Source organism: Aquarana catesbeiana, linkage group LG01, assembly GCF_042186555.1.
Source record: "Aquarana catesbeiana isolate 2022-GZ linkage group LG01, ASM4218655v1, whole genome shotgun sequence".
Taxonomy (NCBI): Eukaryota; Metazoa; Chordata; class Amphibia; order Anura; family Ranidae; genus Aquarana; species Aquarana catesbeiana.
In genome coordinates, this window is record NC_133324.1 from 557,423,899 (window position 1) to 557,445,170 (window position 21,272).

Sequence of the window (21,272 nt, forward strand, 5' to 3'; positions counted from 1 at the left end):
TGTGTGTGTGTGTGTGTGTGTGTGTGTGTGTGTGGATGTTTTGAGATGCACAATAAGGAGGCACTTGAAAAAAGATGGGCTGCATGGTCAAGTCGCCAGAAGAAAGTATGCAAATGCCACAAAGTATCCGGCTTATAATACGCCAAACAGCACAGAGACGAGCCTCAAACCTTTTGGCACAAAATCTTTTCAACTTTTTGGCCACATCCATAAATGCTACATTTGGAGAGGAGTCAACAAGGCCTATGATGAAAGTTACACTATCCTACTGTGAAACACGGAGGTGAATCACTGATGTTTTTGGGGGGTGTGAGCTACAAAGGCACAGGAAATATGGTCAAAATTGATTGCAAGATGAATGTAGTATGTTATCAAAAATTACTGGAGGAACATTTGCATTCATCAGCCAGGAAGCTGCGCATGGGACGTACTTGGACATTCCAACATGACAATGATCCAAAACACAAGGCCAAGTCGACCTGTCATTGGCTACAGCAGAATAAAGTGAAGGTTCTGGAGTGGCCAACTCAGTCCCCTGACCTCAATATCATTGAGCCACTCTGGGGAGATCTCAAACGTACAGTTCATGCAGGACAGCCCAAGAATTTACAGGAACTGGAGACTTTTTGCCAAGAGGAATGGGCAGCTTTACCATCTGAGAAGATAAAGAGCCTCATCCAAAAATACCACAAAAGACTTCAAGCTGCCGTTGATGTTAAAGAGGGGGCAATACACGGTATTAAGAACTGGGGTATGTAAACTTTTGATCAGGGTCATTTGGGTAGTCTCTGTTGCCATTATGATTTAAAAAGAGTAAACACTGTTGACTGATAATACATGGCCTCAGCCAAACACTAATCATGAGTGAAGGAAATATTTGTGTTATCATTCATATTCTTTGACAAATGGCCAATAAATCGTGAATTCTGCCAGGGTATGTAAACTTATGAGCACAACTGTAACTGATCCAGTTGTCTATTTTCCATAACCCTATTTTTTTTATTCTATTTTTTTACTAATACTATGTTGCTTTTATGTTCATTTATAGGAATGACGACAACGCAAGGGACAGTTACTGGGGCATCGCAACATCGGCAACCTTCTGTAAGTCCCTTGTCACTAAATTCAGACTCAAGAAGGCAACAGTCTCAACAGATGTCTCCAACAATATCTCCACTTTCACCTATAACTCAGGTAAGTAGGTTATTGTGACCTGTGCTTACCCAAAAGTAAGTAGAAGACCGTACAGGATAATAATGTCCTTTGCCAATTCATATACTTTTATTCCATCTACATCCAATAATGCAGGGTTGTAGCTAGAAGAGGGCTGGGCTTTGTGTCAGCACTACCCTGGTATTTTAAACCTTTGTCCAGAACATGCACTCAGATATTTTTTGTGTGTTCTGAGCATGCAGAAAAAGCACTTGAAAACCAGCGCTAATTCTTCGATGTATCGCTAGGCAATCTAGAGAAAATTGATCTTCAACAATACAGGCAATGAACTCTTGGACCTCATTCACACCTGAGTGTTTTTGTGCCTAAGCCTACATATGACAATTTTCAGCAATAGGAATACCATTCTTTTCAGTACTCCACATGGAGTTGCTCGAGACTCCAAAAAGGTCCATGAACTTTTTGGTGCTGTACTTTTTTGGCACCATGGATTTTGATTCTCAACACAAGTGTTTTTGCACCTGAAAGTTTGTTCTCCTTTGCTCTCATCTTCCTTGCATATGTGTGTAAAAACAATTGCAAAAAAAACACAGGTATATGCATACAAAAAAAGCCTTGATTAACCGCTTCAGCCCCGGACCATTTGGCTGGCCAAAGACCAGAGCACTTTTTGCGATTCAACACTGCATCGCTTAACTGACAATTGCGTGGTTGTGCGATGTGGCTCCCAAACAAAATCAGCGTCCTTTTTTCCCCACACATAGAGCCTTCTTTTGGTGGTATTTGATCACCTCTGCGGTTTTTATTTTTTGCGCTATAAACAAAAAAAGCGACAATTTTGAAAAAAAAACACATTATTTTTTACTTTTTGCTATAATATCCCCAAAAAATATATAAAAAAATATCTTTTTTCCTCAGTTTAGGCCGATTGGTATTCTACATATTTTTGGTAAAAAATCGCAATACGCGTATATTGATTTGTCTGTGCAAAAGTTATAGCGTCTACAAAATAGGAGATCGTTTTATGGCATTTTTATTAATAATTTGTTTTTTTTTACTACTAATGGCGGCAATTAGCGATTTTTATCGTGATTGCAACATTATGGCAGACACAGACGATTTTGACACATTTTTGGAACCATTGGCATTAATACAGCGATCAGTGCGATTAAAAATGCACGGATTACTGTAAAAATGTCACGGCAGTGAAGGGGTTAATGTGTGTCCTAGGAAGTGTAATAACTGAAGGGGGATGTGGACTGTGCAGGGAAACTAACAGATTGTCTGTTCATACTCTGTATGAACAGAAGATCTGTCAGTACTCCCCTCAGAGAACCGGAAACTGTGTTTACATGCACAGATCCCGGTTCTCCGTGTGCTTGAGCGATCGCGGGAGCCCTGCGGTGATCAAGACCACCAGGCACTCGCATCATCTCGGGGGGTGCGCATTCGCCCCCTAGTGACCACAGGGCGAAGCGACGTTAAATAACGTCATTTTGCCCAGCCTTGCCATTCTGCCGCAGTAAAACTGTCGCGGTTGGTCGCCATGTGGTTAAGCACTTACTATGTGTCTGTCCTGGCAGGCCCCCAGACTTCTCAAGTAAGCAACCTATTTGCATGTGAACCTCTACGCTTAGTGTATACAAAAATGTATATGAAGCTTTACCTGAGGAAAGCGGCAATCTAAATTAGTACCTGAATACAGTGACACCCAAAACTGGAAATCGTCAAATTAAGATGCAGTATCGCCTTAAATGGCAACCACATATAATAAAGTGCATCAAATATATGTGTGCAAAGTGCAAAAATAATAATAAATACCTCATAAAGAAATTAATTTACAGCTAAACCCTTGTACCTGGGCTCCATGCTGTGGGGGGACAGCCTGTAATGATGCTTCAGTCACTGGATCCTGCTTGAGCGCTCACCTTACACTTAGTGCAATGCATGTAGTCAGCTGTAGGGTGCTATACATGTCCAGGGCCATGCTCCCTCCCTATGGAACCCAGTCCTTGGATGCAAAACACTCAAGGGCTCAGAACGCTAAGTTTGAGTGATGATGCTTCCCTTGCATCAAAGTGGGACCCTATTTTAACACCAGTCTATGTATCCGATTGTAGCTCCATTTCAGGCACACAACAAGCAGCCTACTTGGCCAAAGCAGATTTTTAACTACAGTATGTCGTAATTCCCAAGACAAATAGCTTTAATACAGCTACAGTGCCTTGAAAAAGTATTCACACCCCATTGAAATTTTCCACATTTTGTCATATTACAACCAAAAAACGTAAATGTATTTTACTGGAATTTTTTTGTGATAGACCAACACAAAGTGGCACATAATTGCAAAGTGGAAGGAAACTGATAAATGGTTTTCAAAATTTTTTACAAATATGTGAAAAGTGTGGCGTGCATTTGTATTCAGCCCCCCAGAGTCAATACTTTTGTAGAACCACCTTTCGCTACAAGTCTTTTTGGGGATGCCTCTACCAGCTTTGCACATCTAGAGACATTTTTGCCCAGTCTTCTTTGCAAAATAGCTCAAGCTCTGTCAGATTGGATGGAGAGCGTCTGTGACCAACAATTGAGTCTTGCCACAGATTCTCAATTGAATTTAGGTCTGGCCTTTGGGCCATTTTAACACATGAATATGCTTTGATCTAAAACATTCTATTGTAGCTCTGGCTATATGTTTAGGGCCGTTGTCCTGCTGGAAGGTGAAAATTTGCCCCAGTCTCAAGTCTTTTGCAGACTCTAACAGGTTTTCTTCTAAGATTGCCCTGTATTTGGCTTCATCCATCTTCTCATCAACTCTGATCAGCTTCCCTGTCCCTGCTGAAGAAAAGCATCCCCACAAGATGATGCTGCCACCACCATGGTTCACGGTGGGGATGGTGTGTTCAGGGAAATGTGCAGTGTTAGTTTTCCACCACGCATAGCCTTTTGATTTAGACCAAACAGTTATATTTTGGTGTCATTTGACCAGAGCACCTTCTTCCACGTTTGGTGTCCTCCCCACGTGGCTTCTTGCAAACTGCAAGCAGGACTTCTTATGGCTTTCTTCCTACCACTCTTCCATAAAGGCTAGATTTGTCAAGTGCACGACTAATTGTCCTGTGGACAGATTCTCCCACCTGTCCTGTGGATCTCTGCACCTCCTCCAGAGTTACCATGGACCTCTTGGCTACTTCTCTGATTAATGCTCTCCTTGCCCGGCCTGTCAGTTTAGGTGGACGGCAATGTCTTGGTAGGTTTGCTGTTGTGCCATATTCTTTCTATTTTCGGATGATGAATTGAACGGTGCTCCATGAGATGTTCAAAGCTTGGGATTTTTTTTTTTTTTTTTTTTTTTATAACCTAACCCTGCTGTGTTCCTTGGCCTTCAAGAAAAGGTTTGTTCACAAAGGTTCTCTAATAAACCTCTGAGGGCTTCACAGAACAGCTGTATTTATACTGAGAATAAATTACACACGTGGACTTTATTTACTAATTAGGTGACTTCTGAAGGCAATTGATTCCACTAGATTTTAGTTAGGGTTATCAGAGTAAAGGGGGCTGAATACAAATGTTGAAAACCATTTATCATTTTCCTTTCACTTCACAATTCTGTGCCACTTTGTGGTGTTCTATCACATAAAATCCCAATAAAATACATTTACATTTTTGGTTGTAACATGATAAAATGTGGAAAATTTCAAGGGGTATGACTACTTTTTCAAGGCACTGTATAGCCAAAGCTACAGCCATCTTCGCCCAAGGCTCAAAAAACGCCACGTCTCTTCTCCTAATCCCGTTTCTCTACCTGAGTCAGATCTTGGTATGCCTGTCCTAAATAACGATGGTCACTGAAGGTAATGGAGAGGACATTGAGACAGTATTGGAGGTAACTGCAGAAGATTTCTCCCCCAAAATCCTATATTGAATATGGACCTTCATGCAACATGCTTGCCAATGTGGAAAAGCTCATTACATCTATAAAAGTCGTAGCATTATGTAGCTTGATTCTCCTCATACCCCCTTGGGTATAAGGAGACCTGTAAAATCTTTCAAAACTGACAAACTCAACCGGGACATGGGCTTTTGAAGGAAACTAGGGACTAGCCTTCTTCCCACTAATTATGGCCCATGGAGGAGACCAGGTATTTTGTCTGCTTCTCCTGGTCAAAGCATGGTAAAAAGCTCCATTCTGACACTGATCCCATGGAGAGAGCAGATCACTCAGCAAGGCTTGGATTCATTCTCTGTATAAAAACAATAACACTTCCCTTCTGGAGTGGAAAGGTGTAATATTAATCTTGTACAGATTAATGGTCAGAGGAAATATGGTGGCCCTCCTGCAGACTGGGTTAGAGAAGCTACTCCACTTGGGACTTGGGATCATTTTTTCCTCTCATTTCAGGCTAATCTGCTTTCCTACAATGTGAATTCTACCTTGTTTGTTCCACAAGCCAGAGCAAGAGAAGCCAGTGATTCTCAGTGCACCAAACTGGTCCAGAACCTGGCCAAGAATCTGGCCAGAACCAGGCCAAGCTTGCTATCTCAGCACCCTCTATTCAGTCTGCTTGTCAGTCTCTGGCTTTAACATTATGGCTTTTGAAACTCAGATCTTAAAAGACAGTATCTGAGTCTGTTATTCCCACCCTGGTAAAAGCCAGAAAAGCCACAACCAGCAAGATCTACTCTTGTACTTGGAAATCCTTCTTTGCCTGGTGTAAACGCAAGCTTTTTAATTCCAGGCTCAGCTGTTGTGTTCTGACAGGGGAATCCCCACCAGAGCACTCCCATCAGTGCTTTCTGCCACTGGCTGGGAGTGCTGATTGGGAGTCTGTCGGCTGCTGGTTTTCCAACAGACCGTCATGCACGCAGGCCGAATGTCGGACTTAATATAAATATAAATAAATAAATCTATAAATCTATAAATATATATATATATATATATATATATATATATATTTTTTTTTTTTTAACGCCCATTGTTTCCCGACATTCAGCCCGTGTGTACCCGGCTTTAGGATCTCAGCTTGGTTCTTTCTGCCCTGCAGAAACCAGCCTTTGAACTCTGTTAGGGATATTTGCTTATATAAGCTAATTTTTGGTTGCAATCATGTTTGTGAGAAATTGTCTGAATTGGTGGCTGTCTCTCTAAGGATTCATTCCTCATACTTCACAAAGACAAGGTTGTCTTAAAGTGACTGCAATGATCACCTTGTAAAACAACCCATTCAGTTTGAATTGAAATGAAAGGTAAAACATTTGTTTATTGATATATAAAGAAGAAAATTATAAATACCTTGTTTTCCCTTTTTTATAAGTGATTACATTCTCTCTGTTCTCAGCTGCATAAGAGCAGGGGGAGGAGAAGCAGCAGCACTGATCTTCCCAGTGAAAGGCTGTGCAGCGGAATTGGTGTAGTGTCCAGGGCATTTCTGCACTAAGCTACAACCTGATCCTTGGTTCATACTTTTTCAGATTTCTACTAGGTGGATGTCCAATCTTGATTGGATATAGCATTCAGTTGCAAGGTTCTTCCAGCGGCGCTCTGAATTGAGTCTTTTGACCCTTGCTACTGGGCCTGTTGGCAAAGTTTTGTTTGCCTAGTTGCTGCCCACCCTTTTCATTGCTTGGAAACAACCCAGGGTCTGAGTACTTTGCCTGTGTTCTGTACTGTTCGATTAAGATATGAGGAGTTTTCACTTGTCTGTAAATTCTATATCTTGGACACGAGCCACCCTTCCTTCCATTCCTTGGGTATTCTGCATTGCTTTCTTCAAAACTGAGGACTCAGAGTGGGGTAGGGTTATAGGGGAAGTGCTCATTAGGTGTGTCCTCAAAAGCTAGCCAATGTCCAATCACCTGAAGATATGAGCCTTTAACCCAGGGTCTATGAATACTTTGCCTGTACTCCCAAGATATGGAATTTACAAGTAAATAACATTTTCTCTTTTTCCTTTGAAGCCTGGATGTAGTTTGTTCTTTGTGAGTTTACTAATTAGCCACTGCTTCCATTAGAAAACCTTTTTTTTTTCTTTTTTTTGTCATTCCTGATGGTCCTGCCAAAAGAGAACCATTTTCCTCCACCATTGCACAGTGGCTCAGATAGTTCACATGTGTTTATGGTCTAAAGGATACGGTTCCATCCTTTCCTTTCAAGGTGCATCTTACTAGGTCTGTAAGTGCTACTTGGGCTTTTCAGCATCAGACAGTGGTTTTCCACATTTGCAAGGCTGCCACCTGGTCTTCTATTCAAATGTTTTACCAGGTGCTTTTTTTAAGCCTAATCTGATGCCAGGTTCAGGCACAAGATCCTCTAGGTAGCTCTTTGAGTTGCAGGCTTGACCCAGTTCTGTTGTGTGGGTCGGTTAGTGTTTTGTTACCGTTGCCCACCCCACAGTTGAACTACTTTTTGGTTGTTCCAATTGTCTCTAAATAACTGAATCCCATGTCCTTTAACCACTTAAAGACCGAGCCAGGCATCTGGGTGGATCCCAACTGTAAAGTCGGGATCGAGCCAAAGCCTGAACCGGCTGTGTAACTTCAGCCAACACTGGGCTTTAGCCTGCTGCTGGCTGAAAATGGGTCACAGAAGTACAGAGCAAACTCCATTGATCCATAGGAAAAGTACAGCCGAAAAAGCTTTGGCCATACTTCTTTAATAAGCTCCACAAAACAGATTTTACAGCAAGTACCAAAACTGTTTTACAGCTTAAAGCTACTTTCATACTTGGGCGTCGGCAGTAAAGCGCCACTATTTTTTGCGGCGCTTTACCGTCATTTTAGCGGCGCTATTTGGCCACCGGCGGGGTGCTTTTAGCCCCTAGCGGCCGAAAAAGGGTTAAAACTGCCCGCAAAACGCAGCTGCTTTGCCGGCGGTTTGTCGGGGCTGCCCATTGATCTCAATGGGCAGGGGGCGCTTTAGGAGCGGTGTATACACCGCTCCTATAGCGCTGCAAAGATGCTGCTTGCAGGACTTTTTTTTACCGTCCTGTAAGCGCACCGCTCCAGTGTGAAAGCACTCAGGCTTTCACACTGGAGTGAGAGGAGAGGCTCTTTACAGGTGCTATGCAGGCGCTATTTTTAGCGCTATAGCGCTTGTAAAGTGCCTCCAGTGTGAAAGCAGCCTAACTATGCAAATTGTTTAATGACTATAATCAGGGCACAGGTGCTGAATGCGACCATTCATTGAGCTTAGAAACTGAGAAGTGATCTTGACCAGAAACCTGGTACAACATTCATTTGTCTTTCATACCTGACATAGATCATTTTAATTGAAAGGAAACGTATACTGTGGCAATAAATGTAATATATTAGGCTAGATATATAAGTTGTAAAGACAACTTTTTGCCAGTTTTTAAAGTGCAACTCCAGAAAAAAATTTTTTTTAGACTTTTGCTTGGTCCCACGAGGTATTTCTTTATAATATTAGGTCTGAATAGCTGCTGGTTAAGGTGTACAATTCCTAGATTTTATTCACGTTTGATACAACTGTCAGCTGTGATGACCTTGCATTGTGGCTGACCAATCCAGCTTTAGTACAGTGATGGATCATGTCGCGCTTTGTGTGTTTACAGTATGTTTTTTGTAAGAACAAGGGGAGGTCTAGTAGTTTACCCATCCTTTCCCCTTGTCCATTAACAGCCTTGAAATATACTGTATGACCGTTCACTGTACTGTAGCTGGTGCTCTTGTGAGCCACAGCACAAGAAGGTCACAGCTCTTAAAAGTATCCGGTATGAATAAGACTAGGATTTGTACCATACCCGGCATCTATCTGGACCGAATATAAACAGCATTTGAGGAAAATTTGGACCAGAAAGTCTTAAAACCGTTCCACTTTAAATATTGGTTGTCAATTGTCCTCTTGCATCACCAGTAGCATTCTCTGCTTGTTTTCTTTGTGCAGAGCATTCTTTTAATGGCATGAGGATGTAGAACATCTTCATCCCCTATCTCAAATCTTCGTTGCCCTCTGTGGTTTGAAACCTACTAGTCAATGCATTTAGAAGGTAGAACATTTGCTTGTATTTAAATATTTGTGTAATAAAGACACTTTGCGTTTGTTAATTATAATTTTTCCTCCTTCCTGTTTTTCAGGCTGTAGCAATGGATGCATTGTCACTAGAACAGCAGCTACCCCCTTATACTTTTTTTACACAGTCAGCGTCTCAGCAGCAAACACAAATGCAAAGTGGCCTGTCGCAGAGCTCCTCAATGATGCAGGGCTCTAATTTACAGAGAGGAACACAACTGCCTCCCCTTAATGTCTCAATATCAACCACCGTTCCTCAATCTCCCCCTGGTATCCAGACTCCTACTTCGCTGGCTATGGATATAAATTCGGTAAGTTTTTCAGTGGGCAGTGGTGAGAAGTTTAGATCATACTTTTATTTTTGTCAGATTTTGCTGTGATCCCTTGGTTAAAGTGTGCATTAGTAATAAATACATGGTAGATATTAATGTGTTATAATAAGAATAATGCTTTTTATTAAGTGTAAACTGAAGAACAAATGTGCAGTAATGCAGCTTACTGGGCTTTAGATGTGGTGGCTGCGATCACCATATATTTATTTTTTTAGTATTTTTCCTTTTTATTTTTACCTGGTGTTCCTACCAGTAATGCACTTTGTCTTCTTTCTGTCCTGAGGTGAAAAGGCTCACTCGCTACAATCTTTGAACTTGTCAGCATTGTCACCTTAAGCCTCCTCGCTTCAGCAGCTGGGCTGCTGTAGTGATCACTGCAAACTCCTAATTAAGAGTTTTATGTGGCCATATACAGTTCGGCTTTATTGTACAATCCTTGTGCGATTCAATCAAATCGGCATAACTTTTTTTCTGATTGATTTAGATTGGACTCAGTTAGACTGAATCAGTTGGTCAAATTGATTGTGTCGCATCTAATATAAATACTGAAATGCTTTGTTAAAAATGTTATATTTCGGTTTCGTGGTGAAAACCGATATGTTCTCAGTTATTGCGATCATATTTTGCAACTGTTGATTTGAAATTACTTCCCCATGTGTGCTATGTCAGTCGAATGGAAGTGTGCGTGGCTTTAATTACACTGGTGTTTTTTGGTATGCTAGCAAATTAGACTAAAGTTCTACAAAACCCATCAATCCACATATTCTGCATATGCTGACCTCCCCATTTGCTTTCTTGATGTTCTTTTCACTTTAGAAAGCAATGTGACATACATGGTACTTTTGGGTATGGTAAGCATGTGACTCCCTCCCATGTGACGGCACTGGTGCTTAGTAAATGTCTCCTCAGACACGTAGCATTGTCACTTGAGAGTGGTGAGAGTCCTCAGCCCTGTAAAATATGACTTAAATTACTTGTAGCTGACACAGTGCTTTTTACTCTGTTTCACTCCTGCAAGCCTATGGAATAGCTAGGCATTAAAGTAAGACAAGCACACACAGCACCCAATGCCGACATTGACATAAACCTTTTCCTTTGCTCAGTATGAGTAAAACAAATGTCACAGAAGGGACTAATGTGCCCCTTATTTAAAATATGCAGTGTTTACAGGTTCTCTTTTTGGAAACATAGGTGGGTGGGAAGTCTGCTCTTAGCACCAGAACACTGAAGTCCTGATCACTTAGTTCAGTGCCTGCAGAAGAGATTGATAGGTTGGAATTGATCGTCTTCTGCTCAACTACCTCTCTGTGACAGCTGAGGTCCAGAGCTAAACTTCTCTTTGGAAGCCCAGGCAGTTTTCTACTGCAGTTCTGAGGCTGGTAGAATTACATTTCAAGCATAAGCTCATTCTAAAATGAACGTTTATAATATTCTGTTTTAGTAAAAGTCTGCTTTGTTGCCATTAACAGCTGTTGGAGTTCTATAGGAACAGACACCATTGGAGGATGTGCAGAAAAGCATACCCGCTTTCCTATATGTGTGTGGGGGCAAGGGATGTTGTTTTGTCTAAGGGTGTGCAATATGGACTTCTGTGAGATCAAATCCTATCCAAGGCATTATGGGGAGATTTTCATGTACCGTAAGCTGGTTAAAGTGAATTCCATTTGAAGCTTATGCTCTTGTTCTTTTCTAAAGATTTGACAAAGCCTGGTATGCTCTGGGTGATATTTTTAATGCAGGATAAACCACTAATCAACTAAGAGTAGACCAGAGAGTAATGCCTGGTGCTGCAAAATGCAGTGGTATGCCTTTTGGTCCAGGGTGCCAGTCACTCTGTGTAAGTTTCTGAATCTAGGTAGAGCCCCATCCATCACACGTCATTCTCCATGTTTGAATGAGGGCCTATCGTTTTCGTTTTTGCCCGCTCAATGATGAATATAATAAGTCGGTGCTAAAGTAATAGAAGGCTTCTAGCAATAGGTAAGCATACAATAAACCTAAATATAACTGTAATAAAAATACAACTGCCTGCTCAATGGCAAACAAAAACCCTATACTGAAGGAAATAGGTCCAGACCTTGAGGTATTAAGAATTGTTGATCTTGGCGGGAAGGAGAACGCCCTGGCTGCAGATGATTGGCTCGTACAGGTAACACCTTCCTGGCGAGCTTGCACTTGGGGGTTTGAATCCTAGACCAAATGTTCTTGAGCTCATTACTGATTAGAACCTTATGCAGGTGGATCATGTTCTATTTTAAATCTCAGATATCTAGGGTCTGGTGTTCGCTATTGAATCATGTGAAGAAAGCATGTCAAAATCAAGAGCTCTCAGAATTTGTGAATGCCTGCAAGTCTGACGAAAAATGTAAAAATAAGCCAGCAAGTTGACCCCAAGTGCTGACAATTTCATACGAATAAAAATATCCATTTGACTCAAATTTCAGTGTGGGATCTGCAGGTGACTCTTAAAATGGTGTAAAAGTGCATGCATCTGCAACCATAAAGTGATTAAACTGAAGTACCCCCTTGTCTACCAAGGTACATTTATAAATTTCTTGGTATTCAGTTGAAGCAAGCACACGGCAAATACCATTAAAGCACCCAGTCTCCCTGCACACACCCGAATGCAAGTTCACATGTAGGGCATGTGCTTGTATGTAAACTGCGATTGCGCCACACATGAGGTATTGCTGCAAACATCGGAGTGTGAAAAATAATTCTAGAACCATAATTCATGGTTGACGCCTACTTGATAACCTGCAAAAGGATACAACATCACCTGTAGACCATTTTGGGTAACATAATTTTTCACGTGCAATTTTAAGGCTTGACATGGTGGGTATCTATTTACTTAACCAGACCCATCTTTTATATTTTATAAAAAAATTGGGTATTATATTGTATTATATTGTTTGTGGTAATTAAAACTAATTTTAGTTTATTTCCTGAGAATGTGTTTTGCTCAGTTGTCATTATTTTATTCTCTAGGGACTCTGCTCTCAGAAAACAGTAATTGTTTGGGGTCTTAAAGTAATTTTCTAGCATATAATGCAGATGTTAATATATGTAAAAGAAAAAAAAATCCAAAATTGTCCCAATAGACAAGTGGGTGGCCTGCTTAGGGGCTGTGCCAAGTCCGAGACTGCAATTTTTACTATTGAATATGTAGGCGAGACGAGGCCTTCTGAAACAATGCACTGAGTGCTGATGAATCAGACAGTTGTTTTGCCACAGTATCAGTAGACTTGTGTATTGCAAACTAAAGACCACATTTTAGAAAGAACCACAACTGGTCGCAATACCCTATACCACTCATAGTGCCGCTCAGGGTGCTCTGGTAAATCCGGTGTCACGCAGCGATATACAGGTGCAGGCTGTCTTATGCTTAATACAGAAAGTAGTGAATTATGAGGGATGAGAGAAACCACACACCACTAGCTCAACAGGTGAAGAGAAATTGAACAGCCTCAGCCATGAGCTCCTCCCGAGGCAGGGCTCAGGAGGAGCTCATGGCTGAGGCCGTTGACATTCTTCACCTGTTGAGCTAGTGGTGTGCGGCATCTCTCGCCCTCTCACATAACCGGTGGTGGAAATGTTAGTTTGGGCTTGTTTTGCTGCCTAAGGGCTTGGGCAGCTTGCAGTAATTGTATTAACTTTCAACATTGTATCAAAGTGTGCTTGATGACATGGAATCACCAGTAGCAATCAACCACAAAATTGAGGATTATGGAATGGCTTAGTCAGTCCCGATGTGAATCCCATTGAAATGTTGTGGAAGGACTTCAAAACAGGTAGTTCATGCAGGGAAAAACCACAAACATCTTGTAACTGAAGGAATTTGGTATGGAGTCTGTTAGATCCTTCAGTGTAGAATTGCCTACAAGAACAAATTTCTGCTGGAGGGGCAATACCAGCTTTTGATGCCAAATGCGTGCTTATTTTTTCCAATATACACCATTACATCTATTGATATTTTTGTTTAATTATTAAAAAGGCAAATTTTCCTTCTGTTTTTATTTGAGTACCTTTTATCTGTAGGCACTGTTTGGGGGGGGAACAAAAGTCTGTTAGCTGGCTTTTTCAAAATATTTGATCAAGCATGTGAAACCTTGGTCCCCATGAATGTATATGTGCAGCTTGTGGGTCTCCCACTGCAAAATCTGTGCGTTACTTGGTCGGCAAGAGGTAAAATAGTCAGGTTATCACGGACACCAGTTTGCGATGCTGTGGTTACTTCGGTCATTTACTCTGGTATGTTTTCCAAAGGATTTTCTGAGTACCAATTTTCTTAAAAGAAAAGTATATTATGGTGAACAAGCAGATTAGGGAGTTACGGAAGTTGTGAAAGACCTAGCTAAAGAGAGGAAGTCTGCGGTGCATGTGGCCACATTATCAGAGCAGTGTGTGCTCTGGATTGATAGGTAAATGGAATAGGAGACTTGTGCCTGGTACACACAAGGAGATTATTGGACGTATGATCATCCGTGTTCATTTTTGTATGCTAATCTCATATCGAAAGTGAAGAGGTTACTAAAGTTATAAAAATTCTCATACGACAGAATAAAAAGGTGATGTATTGTATTTTCAGAGGAAAACGGTACTGCTTAAACGAAAATCGTACGAGAAATTTTTTGTGTTTATCACTTCGGATAATATTGGATGAACTGTCATGATCGGCTTTGAAAAACAGAAAATCCTTGCACTCGATGGTCTGCATAATTCAGGACACCAGCCTGCAGAGCATTCCTCAATACGCTCTTGGGGCAAGAAACTTGGTCACCAGAGGAAGCCCCCCCCCCCCCATGAACAACCCACAGAGAGGCAATATAGCTGTGCTGCTATCCGCTGTATCTTACATAGGCATGTAAGTGCTTTTAATAAAGACAGTATTACACTATATTGCCTCTCTGTGGCTCGTTCATGGGGGAGCCGATTTTTATAGATTTAAGGATAAGGAGCTGTGGATTTATACTTCAGAATGTAACAGTTTGAGGAATTGCCATTTACCATCTATGACTGAATTGAAGTTTGATCAATTTCTGGAAACAGTCGATTGGAGCTGCATATGGCTTGGAATGTCCTAGCTAATTGAGGAAGGTTTCCCTCTACTATATGCCTGGTGGTCACTTAGTGGCCAAAGATATCTGGTGAGCAGATTTATATGACAGTTCGGGTGAAGCACTTTTTGTTTTTTGCAAGATTCAAGCACACTGCACTTTAAGAAGGCACGTTGTTGGAGATATAACATACGTAGAATGTTATATGTTGAACTGGTTTGACACTATATGGTGTATTTGTTGTCACAAACGTTGTACTCACGCAGGTTTGCGTGATTTTATTTATATATCTTCCATTCGGTTCACTTCTTCCACCTTCCTGAGCCATAGGCCCACTGAAGGTGGTTGGGTCTGCTTCCATGTAAGAGGGATACATTAGCCACGTTCAAGAGGTGGCTCAGAATATATTTTTTGTATGTCTTACCCAGTGTTTTAAAGTCATATAAAACGAAAACGGTTGGTTCCTCGGGTATCGCAAGATCACTAAATTTTGGCGTGATCCTTCGGACCTCTCTCCAGTAATCCTCCTAGTCTGGAGCATGACAAGAAGATGTATAGTAATGTCCCTCGCTCCTTCTTCCAGCAGCGCCAACATCTAACCGAGACATCCTGGAAAAATCTATGAAGAATGGCCGGGGTTTGATACCATTGAGAACCTTGTAATTTTGTTTTCTGTATTCTGTTAGTCTTTGAAGTAAGATAGATTACTGCAAGTCTCCATCTCCTGACAAAGGTTAGGAAAAGATATTCTTGGATTTGTTAATGAGAAGAGCATGTCATCAGAATAAGCCGAGATCTTGTATTGAATTCATTCTACCATAAGTCAGATATTCAAGATCAAGATTTTGCAGAATCTTACAAAGAAAGGCCTCCAAGGAGAGGGCAAAAAGGAGTGGTGACAGTGGACATCTCTTCTGCCTGGTTCCATGATCATAAAAGGAGAGGACAGCACTCCATTTATTTTAACTTGTGTGGTTGGAAAGGTGTAAACGCTTGAAATCCATTGGAGTATGTTGTCTCCTAGGCCTGTGTGTCGCAAGACCGAAAATATGAACTTCCAGTTAACCCGGTCAAATGCCTTCTCTGCATCTGTTCCCAAGAACACCCACGGGGTCTTGGATACTTTTGGCGTGTGTATTAAATTCAAAACGTTTATGGTGTTGTCTTGTGCTTCTCGCTTTGGAACGAGCCCTACTTGATGAATTAAAGAAGGCATTTGTTGCAGTCGTGATGCAAGGACCATAGAGAAAAGTTTCAGGTCTGTATTTAAAAGGGAGATTGGCCTATAGCTCCCGCATTGTGTGGGGAATTTACCCTCTTTAGCCATTACCGTAATAAAGGCTTTCAGGGATTCCTTATAAAAGGAAATCGAATCGCCTAGTCCATTGAACATCTTCACAAGATATGGCCCCAGAATAGGTAACAGAAGTTTGTAGTAATAAACGCTAAGGCCATCTGGGACAGGTGCCTTACCCACCTTTGCTGCGTTTCCAGTTCCTGTTGAGCAGTGGTTGTTAAACCAGTCATTCCCGAAGTTGCAAGATACTCATCCATTGCAGACTGTTCAGGTACGTCTAAATGCAAGTTGTACAGTGAAGAATAGAAATCACCAAATTCACCTACAATCATTGGTATATAGGTCGTCAAGTGTTTCTCCCGCAGGGCTCTAGCAAGTAGCTTGCCACGTTTGTTACCAGATTCGTAAATCTGTTTATGACCTCTCTGTATTACCTTTTTAGCTTTATAGAGCAATAGATCCATAACATGCCTTCGGGCCGTTAACAGATCTTGTTCTATATTCAAAGTGGGAGCTTGTTTGTGAATTCATTCTATACGATGTATATCTGCTAATAAGAGTGTTAACTTCTCTTCCCTTTCACATTTTATTCTTTCTTTATTTATTTTATTTTATTTCAGGTACTTATATAGCGCTGTCAATTTACGCAGCGCTTTACATATACATTGTACATTCACATCAGTCCCTACCCTCAAGGAGCTTACAATCTAAGGTCCCTAACTCACATTCATACATACTAGGGACAATTTAGACAGGATCCAATTAACCTACCAGCATGTCTTTGGAGTGTGTGAGGAAACCGGAGTACCCGGAGGAAACCCACGCAGGCACAGGGAGAACATGCAAACTCCAGGCAGGTAGTGTCGTGGTTGGGATTCGAACCAGCGACCCTTCTTACTGCTAGGCGAAAGTGCTACCCACTACACCACTGTGCTTCTTGTTTATTTAGGACCCCTCGAATCACTGCTTTATGCACCTCCCAAATCACTCCAGGCGTGCATTCGGATGTATCTTTCAAATGAAAGAACCATCTTGCCTCTCTGTGAACCTGCTCCAGGACAATTGGGTCCTGTAGGAGGCTCTCGTTAAGTTTCCACATGGCCGAGCCTGCTCAGTTGATGTCTGAAATCTTATATTTCAAAAATATTGGCACGTGGTCTGAACTCGTGATCGATAGCTGATGGTGGGGTAAAAAAAATTACTCAAGATGGCCATTACCAGAGATGATGATAGAGGGTATTTTTCAAAGTGATTTCAGTAAAGCATAAGGATGTGGATGGATGGGTGAGTTTGCTTGGAATATTAAAAATGAATTTAAACCGCATTTTAGGTCTGTGGTACTCAGATGAACTGTAATTCCACTTTAAAAGGTGAACTTGTCCTTCAAAAAATCCTGACATCGCTTATGTCTGTATAGGGTAACTTCTGGCAAACATCCAAGATGCCTTTCTAAATATTTCCATCTTTCACACTTTTTCAATTTGTTACCCTCCCTTTTGAACTCTTAGGCCTCATACACACGGACGATTTTTACAGCGGCGTTTTAGGCTTTTTTTTTTTTTGCAGCTCAAAAACGCTACTCCTTGTTATTCAATGGCCTCATACACTCTTCTTCTGTTGTTGACTCGACGCGATCTCCCGGTGTAATGCTGGGTCCGCCGTGTGCAATTACTTATATTGGCATGGGGCAGGGCCGCCCGATGTAATTTGGAGGCCACACCCCTTATGACGTTATCACCCAAATCATGCCCCAGTGGTGACGTCACAAGGGGCATGGCCTGAAAATTGTGTCATTGGGTGACCCCGCCCCATCTCCAACATAAGTCATTGCACACGGAGGACCCAGCATTACACCGGGAGATCGTGTAGAGTCAACATTGGAAGAGCAGCAGTGGGAGAAGACCCAGCAAAAGAGTGAAAATACAGCGGAGAGGGAAGACAGCCCAGAGAGGGAGACTGTCGCCAGAAGAGCTGCCTTAATAAAAATACGTTAAAAACCTGTGGTGTTTATTTTTGACACCTTTTTTTTTTTTTTCTTTTTGGTGAATGGGTTTGATGTACCCCATACTCATTCACCAAGGGTGGGGGGCCGGGATCTGGGGGCCCTTGGTTAAAGGGGGCTTCCAGATTCTGATAAGCCCCCGCTCACAGACCCCGACAACCAACAGTAAGGGTTGTCGGGAAGAGGCCCTGTCCTCATGGCCCCCCCCCCCCCATGTTGAGGGCATGTGGCCTGGTATGGTCCGGGTAGGGGGGGGCTCGCTCGTCCCCCCTTTTTCCTGACCTGCCGGGCTGCGTGCTCGGATAAGGGCCTGATATGGATCTTGGGGGACCCCCACGCCTTTTTTTTTTCCGTAGGGGGTTCCGCTTAAGATCCATACCTGACCGAAGGGTCTGGTATCGTCTTGGGGGAACCTCACGCAAAAAAAAAATTTTTCATATTGGTGGGGTTCCTCTTCAAGATCCTCAGCACACAAGTCGCACTGCAAGTTGGATCATCTTGGTTTCGACTTCTATTCAAATCAGTGGGCTCCCATAGAAAACCATTGATTTTTGAATAGAGGCAGAGAAATGTGGCTGAAAGCTAGTGTGGCTAAACATGCATTGACGCGGATAAAATTGCGTTTTTAACGCCGTTCTTTTCCTGACGTCAGTACTGGCTTTACAGCGCGTTTTTTTAAAACATCTGTGTGTATGAGGCCTTATGACTCATGAGTCTTCACAAAGGTGCTAGCTCCACTCTTGGCCCTGTTATGATTTTAGGCCATCCATGTCACAGATGCCTCAAAGGACCTGCTTCAGAAAGACTCCTCGGCCATAGTCTCATCTTTCAGCATTCAAAGGATAATTCAGCTCCATGAAACGCTTGGATTTGTGATGACTTAGGCCTCATGCACACTAGAGGTTTTTATAGCTGCTTTTAGGAGCGTCAGACTTTTTTTTTTTCCTGCCTCTAAATGCCCCTTCATGTTAGCCTATGTGCCCATGCACACACAGGCTTTTAGCAGCGTTTAATGACAGGAGCTTTTAGAGGCTGTTCGAGGCAGGAAAAAAAAAAAATGACTGCCAGTGCATTCAGGAGCAGCAGGGTTTGGGCAGAAAAACCTTTGAAGCTACTAACAGCTTATAAAAGTTGTTAAACATTAGTGCTTAAGAATTACCGTATTTATCGGAGTATAACACGCGCCGGCGTACAACATGCACCCCAAGTTTAGGAGGGAAGTTTAAGGAAAAAAACTTACATTTGAAGTGTGTATCTGCAGCCTTGCCCAGTGTCCATCTGCAGCCTTGCCCAGCCTTGCCCAGTGTCCATCTGCAGCCTTGCCCAGCCTTGCCCAGTGTCCATCTGCAGCCTTGCCCAGCCTTGCCCAGTGTCCATCTGCAGCCTTGCCCAGTGTCCAGCCTTGCAAGTTCCAGCCTTGCCCAGTGTCCAGCCTTGCAAGTTCCAGCCTTGCCCAGTGTCCAGCCTTGCAAGTTCCAGCCTTGCCCAGTGTCCATCTGCAGCCTTGCCCAGTGTTCAGCCTTGCCCAGTGTTCATCTGCAGCCTTGCTCAAAATTGCAGCATTAACGTTTAATGACTGCGCCGCTGAAATTTTTTAAATTATTGCACCGCTCATCTCGCAGTCCCGCCCATTGGCCCGGCTCCTATGATGGACACATCATCGGTCCAATGGTGGGGCTAGGAGGTGGGACTACGATCGGAGCCTAGCCAAGTCTTTTTTGGCAATGCTCGCTCCTCTCCCACTCAGACAGCAGGGAGGTGGGACGGCGTCACTACGAGCGCAGCCGAGAAGAGCTGAGCCGAGTGTACTGTGTACTCGGCTCCGCTCTTCTCGGTCTTTTTCGGCGGCGGCGGTTTTTCCCCTCACAAACAGCGGGGATTGGCGTATAACACGCACCCACGATACGCCGATAAATACAGTAATTCGTTTCAATTACCAAAATAAATTATTACAAAGCTTGACGCCTGTAAAGGCTCCTAAAAGCATGTAAAAGCTTAAGACACTTTTACAAGCGTCAGGCATTTTTTCTGCAAATACACTGCTGGCTTCTAGAAGCATTAAATAATGCTCCTAGAGCACTGTGTGCATAGTTAAACAGGAAGTCTCTATGGAAGACAAGAAGTGGTGTCAGGAACAGAGAGGAAGAGCCATGTGGGAAGAAGTAGAGGAGCCATTGCTGGAAGTGGCAGCAGAGGAGCAAAACTAACGTGAGCGTAGTGGACCCAGATAAACCCAGACGGGGATTCTTTCACAAATACGTCACACAATGGGGATCTGAAGGCCCTTGAGACTTGTTTAAAAGGCGCTTTGTGACCAACCATATGGTCATATCCCAAGGTGAGCGGCCTATTCACTCAGTGGTGGCTGGTGGAGGTTTTCCTTGTGCAGTTCAAACGATCACAAACGCAGCTTATATTAGAAGGTTGATTGCTGGGGGATTTCACCTTTTGCACTCACCGTTACAAATATTTGCGTGTGGACTAATTTTTGTTGTTGGATTTAACACTGTGATTGCACTGGATATGGACATTATCCAAATTTTTTATTTGTATTACATTAGGTTTAAGTTTGTCTATGTATTCAGGCTCTTGTATGGGTATGTTATACACTGTTAATAAATGGTGCCCTGGTTCTACATAGTATTTTCTTTTTGATTTTTTTTACTGATAATGATTGACTTCACGGTTTAATGTTTGCAGCGGTTCAGTAATCAATTTGTTTGTGTTTTTGAGCATTCACATAGCAGTGCATAAGTACCTCTCGATACATTAAAAAAGTCTGCACTCCACCCTTTCCACCACCTGCAGTACCTGGGCCTAATTCTAGACATGGCCCAAGTCAAGATGTTCTTTCCCAAGGAAATGATTGCTTCTCTGAAGTTAAACTGCCATTTTCAGATTAATTAGGCATCTCTTGACTCGCTTTTTCATGAGGATTCCAGGCCTCATGGTGGCTTTCTTTGGGGCTGTTCACCTTCCTCTGTTACACTCCAGACCCTTACAGCTCAGCTTTCTCACAAAATGGGACAAACATCCCTTCTCTGGATTGCCCATTACTTGTATCCAGCCAGTCAAAAATCTTCCTGGCATTGTGGATTTCCAACAATCGAGAAAATCATTTCTTCCCTTTCCTTAGGTGACAGGCGTCAGACTGGTGAGTTACCGGACAATGCCTGTAACTTATATGGTGACTGACACGGGCGTGTCATCTTCATGCTGGCTCCCCACAATTGTATAGGCATGCTCAGATTTAATTCAGGCTGCAGTTATTTTTCACTACTAGACTGTGTATAGACTTCATGCTGCCATTTCTGCTGGTCACCACTGGCTTGCTGCTTTGACTGACACTGTTGTCTCCACTCAGTGAGTTATGTGATGCTGTATA

General features: G+C 42.4%; 1 protein-coding gene across 4 annotated transcripts in view; it reads left to right on the plus strand.

Annotated features, from left to right (window-relative positions):
• CRTC1 (CREB regulated transcription coactivator 1) overlaps positions 1–21,272 on the plus strand; it is a 321,207-nt gene that overhangs the window by 212,369 nt on the left and 87,566 nt on the right. For all 4 annotated transcript variants that reach the window (XM_073596085.1, XM_073596104.1, XM_073596094.1 and 1 more), the window contains 2 exons: positions 1,049–1,194; positions 9,265–9,510. In XM_073596085.1, the coding sequence (XP_073452186.1) occupies positions 1,049–1,194; positions 9,265–9,510 (392 nt within the window). The remainder of the gene's footprint in view (positions 1–1,048; positions 1,195–9,264; positions 9,511–21,272) is intronic.